Raw genomic sequence first — 6,998 nt, 5'->3', positions numbered from 1 at the left:
CTTTGGGAAGTCAAACCCTACTTACCAGATCATTGCCAGATGAAATTACTTGGATTTACTGGTTTCCCTTGCAACTGTTGAATGGGAATTCTAAACTGTTGGCATACTTAGTAATGTCATAGCAACGTGATTCCACTATTCTTTCATTCATAATGTTCATTCATTTTGAAATCAATGTTTTCAATTTGACAGTGTGATAAATAGCAGATATGTTGCCTAAAGAGCGGGATCAATTAGGTCTGCTTTTTGAACATAATACTTTATTGAATATTTGAGAACTGAATGCTTTTACATTAAGAGCTCCACAATTGTTTCTTATTTATTTCCAGCAGCCGTGGGACAATTATTTAAAACTATTATTCTACTAACTGTCCTCTTTCAACAAATCTTGGGTGGGATTTATTAATCTTGCTGAAAATATTTTTGAAACACCTTGTAAACCTCCTCAGACAAATGGTGCCTGAGACCACCAAATGGATTGGAAGCGAGAATAAGGTTGAACTAGGGGGCATCGCGAAATTGTAGACATCAAGAAAAACCCAAGTACTCCTATAATTGTGTACTTGGTCCTAGGTTTTCTGTGTGTCAATTGGTTCGAGGCAATTTCTTTGAACACAACTTTAGCTTGATGCTTTTGAAAGTATAAATGATAAATAAGATGAAATATAATAAAATAAAAGTGTGCAATTCTGTGTGTGTGGGTGTGTAACAAGGAGAAAAAAATTCAAAGTCAGTCTTTAAAAAAACCATTTATTTCTCCCAAAGTACAAAGGCTCATCTTTTAGCAGTATTTACATTATACAGTACACGTTCAACATCTGTACAATTCCCTAGGATCCCTAGAAAGAAAGTCAAACAGCAAAGTGGTCAAAACAATAAAAAGGTCCAAAAACGAGGCACAAATTCAAACAGACAAAAAAGCTAAGTTTCCTGGCAGATGATTAACTTTGTGCTAAACACAAGAGTAAGCATGTGTCAGGATAAGACGGAACAAAAATCAATTCATACAAAATTAAATAACATAATAGAGGTTATCAAATGTCATGGTTCAATTTCAGACTTTTCTAAGGCTTTTGTGACCATTAAAACAATTAAAGTACCATTGGACAGCGTCCAGTTATATGATTGTAAACAGAAGAGGAGCACTCCCCTCCAATAGTCGACGATGGAAGTGGGTTAAGTGTATAATCTCCTCACCATCTTGCTTGGTCATTGAGAAATGTTTTAGTGGAATAGAGCTTGTTCAGCATTGTGGTTCCTGTCTCTTAACCAGAGTGGTAGTAACCCACACTCCTCTTATAATTACCAGCTTACAGAGTCACTCCTTATCCTCTCAGTCACACAACCGACCATACATTAGGTGTGCGATTGTTTGCATTTTACACACACAGTGCAAGCAAGCTCACACATACATGCTCATTCTTTCTTTTTTCTTTTAAAGCTTCAGCTGCAGATGGTGCACACGGTCCTCAGAGGTTTGTCTCATCCCATGTCGGGTCGTTCATGCTCTTTAAAACCCTCCTCACAACTTTTTCCAAATCCTTTCGTGCTCTTTGCTCCTCCTCCAGTGACCTCTTCACCTTCTTGTTATCCTGGGAGGTAAAGGAAGCATATCATTGTTGTCATGAGCTCAAATAATATGAGGTTTTTCAAAGTTCCTATGCTGCAAAAGAATGAAAAACACCCATTTCACAATGAAAGGGTAATATAAATAGCATTTTTTTTTGCTGCGTAAAGTCTTAACAGCTAACAACTTCAGACCTGGAGTTTAGCCAGGTCATTTGAACTTCTGAAAGTCATATATTAGATAAATCACACGATCATGGTATTTTTGTAAAACATCTAATTCATAAACATTTACCTGTTTCAGCTCTCGAACCTCATCCCTCAGGGCGTACACCACATCCACCAGGCCCCTTTATGATGATAAACATTTACAGTTTAGCATTATTAATACACATGGCTGGTTACTAAAGGATAGATTCACATTTGAACTTGAGTCAATCTTAAAGCAATGGTTGGTCTTATCATTTGATTCACATAAGGAATGGATCACTTCACAGCCAGTACGGATGACAGGAAGCATTAAATCAATCTGTGTCATTGCTGATATCGGCATCTGAGGGCGGTTTTAAGAGACTCTTGAAGAAATGTGAGCCTATCCTCCAGCTCAAAGCAGGTACCGGTAAATACAGTTGTTAGTTACCCATAATCAAGATAATAGGGGTTGCAGCTGACATTAAACAATTGGCTTAAAGTCACTTTATCTGTAGCTGAAAATGGTCCCAAAAAATTATCCATTTACTCCTGTCTGAGTAATGTTTTAAACAATTTTAGGCTTTTTAAAATTAAGTTATAATCTGAGAACCTTTTTTAAAGTCTTCAGTTAAAAAGGAATAGGCTTCACATAGCATTTACAATATGTCAATTGCGTCATTCAGGCCAAAGGTGAAGCGATCGAAATAGATCTGTATATTATCTTACTTTTCTTCTGCTGTACTTTGTCCGTTGCGACTAGGACCCTCCAGCAGGACTTTCTTATCACCAGGGATGATCATATGCAGCCCTTTTTCCTTTTGCGGCTCTGTTTCAAAACAGAAAAGCACTCAACAATTGGTACATTATAACGTCTCACCTTGTAGTGAGGTGAGTCAGTATAGAATTTCCATATTGGAAAGTTACAGCATCAGAGACAAACCAAAACTGGTTAGTAATGCACAGAAAAAATACCAGAAAAGAGACAGAGAAAAGTGAAAGGAAGTGAGAAGCTGTTGAGAAAAGTGGTCGAAAAACACAAATTAAAGCATTACACAATTATATGCTTCAACTTGTCAAATAATGCAGCTTGGTCAGTGGCCCTATGCGTCAAACTATGACACCTCATGTACTAGTAAAAGTAAAAGTACTAGTATGAAAAGCAAAAAAGTCTGGGGAGGGAGGTCAAACAAAAAATGAACTTTTACCCAAGATACCACTGTTTGTGTCACAATTCAATTCAAAACTCAAACTTTACATATAAATACTTATTCTAATCCAAAACATGATCTTTTCTTGAACCTAACCAAGTAGTTCCCAAATCTTACCAAGTGGCGGACATAATAATACCCTGCACGATAAAAAATGATGGTTAAGGGGTATCATATGCATTAAAAGGAGATGTAAAGGGGTACTGACCAAGCGTCGATATCTGGCAAGTTTTGATTGAGAACTCGTTGCCAAAGGACAAAACACACACTAAACAGATTTGCTATTCTCACAAATAACCAGAATGCCAGTATCTACCAAATGACAGATTTTTTATTCAAAACTCATGATACAGCGTTTTGGGACTTGAACACTTCAGCAGAGTAGAACAAATACACTGAATGCTCTGTTTGCAGATAAGACATGGTCACAAGAGTGAACTGAATACAGCGTTAGAGCACACAGAGGACAACGTTGGTCGAAGGCAGCCGGTCTCTTTTCACACTGCCTGTCCCACAATTTGACTTCTTAAACCACAGAATACACCTGTCACAAAGTATAGCACATGATATAAGGACAGTGATATTCTTAGCTCAAATACTCATAGAGGGTAGAATGGATTTTTTTTTTCTTGCTCCATGACAACTAGTATTTACAGAAAGGGAGACTATGTGCTCTTATTTTTCAAGTCCACTCTGACTGAGGTTGAATGAGTTCCTGTATAATAATCACGGCCTCTTGTTTATTTTTATTTTTTTACCCTCAATGCTTTCAAAACACCAAAGGTGAGCATTTACACTACGAATGAGCATTTACTTTACAGTAACACTGAATACTCAGGTCTACCTTTAGGACTATATCATACACACTCTGGTAGACGACAAAAAGTACATAATTTAACAGATTCTATCCCCACCCCCACTGGCCCATTACATGATTGTGCAAAATAATGAAAACACTTCATGTTATAACTTTCAGTGTAAACTTTGATACAGAGCAATAAAATCGTTTAAAAAAAATAAAAAAAATCAAATGATACTTCCAGGGATCATTTTGTAAACATTGACATACAGAATGAATTATAAATAAATAAAATAAAAATACGCCTGTATACAAAAATAATGAAAACAATAAAGGAATCATTTCGGAAACATTAAATAGTTCTGTAACACGGACCAATATATTCCATATGTCACCGACATTGCTTGCTGTACGAGGAGATAGACTCTATTGTAAATGGATGCCAACCTGTACTTTAAATACCAACACTGGAAAAATACTTCTTCATAAAAATAGTCATTAATGCAAGAGATAGCATGGGAAACCTCACAAGCCAGACGACACAAAGGCATGTCTGGCTTATGAGGCCGTAGCATAGGTGCTATAGTTTGTTGTGACACAGGGGATGTTTAACATTAGGCTATAGACTGTATGCATTAAGCTAACCTGCTCAAATCGTCACCTTCAAAGCAATAGCTCAACATTTTGGGGTTAAAAATAATAATAATAATAATAATAATAATAATAATAATACCAGTCTCATATCTTGTGATACCATGTCTGTACAGTAAATCTGAAGCTAAAGTTAGCAATTGGTTAGCTTGGTAAGAAAACTGGAATTATCATTGAGGAGCATAGGTAGTTTTAGTAATGACCTGTTTTCAGTTATCTTGTAATATTACGAGAAGATTGAAACAAAAATAAAGTCTCATGTTTGTGTGATAGGTATGTGGAGCTAGCATGTTTAGCTAATTCGCTAAAATAGCATTAAGACAGGGAAGCAGCTAGCCTGGCTCTATCATATGTTTTAAAACAATCCTGCTTGACCAGCTACAGCTTACTACTTAACATACTATATATTTAGTTTATAGAGTAAGGTTTAAAAGTGTTGGTAGGTGGATTTTCAGACCTTTGCCATGCTAGCTTAATCCTGCTGATACAAATCTGAATGACATGCTAAGCTAACCTGTTTCTGACTCCAGGTTCTTTTTCAACGTGACTAAAAAAAAAGAGCAAATAAGGGTTATTCCCAAAATGTTGAACTATTCCTTTGCAGGAAACATTTAAGAAAGGCATTTTATTATTATTATTGGAATGTCGCTGTGTTAAGCTTTTACAGCTTATTTGTGTCAGCCCATTATGCTTTGCCTGGTTTAAAGGAATATTTTTATTTTTCTTAACATACCAACTTGAGGTTTAAAACTATAATATATATGCAACCCTGTAGAACCACTGACAGACAGCAACATTACTGGATGGAAGATCAGGCTTTAAAGGATGATGCTTAGGAGACACAAGACAGAAACCTTCTCAAAGATATTGAGTAAGGCTCAGCTCACCGAAAATACTTAAAAACTATTTCTCACGTTTCTAGTATTGCATGAAGTTATCAACGTTACCGACTTAGATTTCTGCTTTCACAGCATTACAAATGCAGTCATGTTATATTATTATTTGATAAAATGTGTCTATATGTTAATTTGGATGAACCGAGCCTTTAAATTCATTATTCTTTGACTAGATGTACTAGACAGTGTATTTGATATTCTCCTCATTCTGTAGCAGCTACTTAAAATAATGAACTGTGTTTCACAAACTTTTACATTTAGCAAGGATTTATAGTATTCAGTAGCTTTTGGTCATGTTGTACGTTAAAATGTAATTCTGCTTAGCAAAAATAAATAAATAAAGATTGAAATTATGAAAACAACATGAAGAATTTGGATATTTCATTTGCATGCTGCTATATTATCCGGCAGCAGGGGCATGTGTGCCTAAACCTGTGCGTGTGTTTATGACATCTGTGCTATGTTTGAGCATTCATACTCTAGAAACACATACTGGAGGGAAGTAGTACATGGTCAATAGAATACACTCGTTCCTGAATTACATCTGAATATCAGACAGGAAAAGCTCAGTCCCCATCTCTCCCTCCCCTGGTTTTCCCTCCCCTATTTTCCCCTCCCTCTACTCCCTGCTGAGAGTCTGCCACATTTATGGTCAAACAAGGGGAGTGGTCACATTCAAGATAAATTAATAATAATTACTAAACACTTACTGCATGACAACTACACAAAGAGAGGAGGCACATAAAAGGGAAAGTGGCAAAGGCAACAGGGAGATGCTTAAAACATCTTAAAACAAACTACACTGAACAAAAATATAAATGCAACACTTTTGTTTTTGCTCCCATTTTTCATGAGATGAACTCAAACATCTAAAACATTTTCTATATACACAAAATAACCATTTCTCTCAAATATTGTTCACAAATCTGAAAAAATCTGTGATAGTGAGCACTTCTCCTTTGCCGAGATAATCCATCCCACCTCACAGGTGTGGCATATCAAGATGCTGATTGGCCACAATAAAAGGCCACTCTGAAACATGCGGTTTTGCTTTATTGGGGGGGTCTGGGTGGGTCCGAAAACCAGTCAGTATCTGGTGTGACCACCATTTGCCTCACGCAGTGCAACACATCTCCTTCGCATAGAGTTGATCAGGTTGTTGATTGTGGCCTGTGGAATGTTGGTCCACTCCTCTTCAATGGCTGTGCGAAGTTGCTGGATATTGGTAGGAACTGGAACACGCTGTCGTATACGCCGATCCAGAGCATCCCAAACATGCTCAATGGGTGACATGTTAGGGTTAGGGTTTAACCCTAACCCTAACATGTCACCCATCTCCTTCGCGTAGAGTTGATCAGGTTGTTGATTGTGGCCTGTGGAATGTTGGTCCACTCCTCTTCAATGGCTGTGCGAAGTTGCTGGATATTGGTAGGAACTGGAACACGCTGTCGTATACGCCGATCCAGAGCATCCCAAACATGCTCAATGGGTGACATGTTAGGGTTAGGGTTTAGGGTTTAACCCTAGGGTTTTCGGACCCCCCCAGACCCCCCCAATAAAGCAAAACTGCACGTTTCAGAGTTGCCTTTTATTGTGGCCAGCAATAATCATGCTGTCTAATCAGCATCTTGATATGCCACACCTGTGAGGTGGGATGGATTATCTCGGCAAAGGAGAAGTGCTCAC

General features: G+C 37.4%; 1 protein-coding gene across 1 annotated transcript in view; it reads right to left on the bottom strand.

Moving 5' to 3' along the window:
* Positions 1-736: 736 nt before the first annotated feature.
* The window catches only part of LOC104946952 (rho guanine nucleotide exchange factor 7), an 18,947-nt gene continuing 12,685 nt past the window's right edge, over positions 737-6,998 (bottom strand). The window contains exons 16-18 of the mRNA XM_010772873.1: positions 2,485-2,584; positions 1,862-1,916; positions 737-1,592 (exon numbers count right to left, since the gene is read on the bottom strand). Of these exons, the coding sequence (XP_010771175.1) occupies positions 1,470-1,592; positions 1,862-1,916; positions 2,485-2,584 (278 nt within the window). The 3' untranslated portion in view covers positions 737-1,469. The remainder of the gene's footprint in view (positions 1,593-1,861; positions 1,917-2,484; positions 2,585-6,998) is intronic.

The sequence above is a fragment of the Notothenia coriiceps genome, unplaced genomic scaffold (assembly GCF_000735185.1).
Source record: "Notothenia coriiceps isolate Sejong01 unplaced genomic scaffold, NC01 NC01_scaffold00011645, whole genome shotgun sequence".
NCBI lineage: Eukaryota > Metazoa > Chordata > Actinopteri > Perciformes > Nototheniidae > Notothenia > Notothenia coriiceps.
The sequence above is the reverse complement of the archived record's forward strand: the minus strand, read 5'-3'. Positions and strand labels throughout refer to the sequence as shown.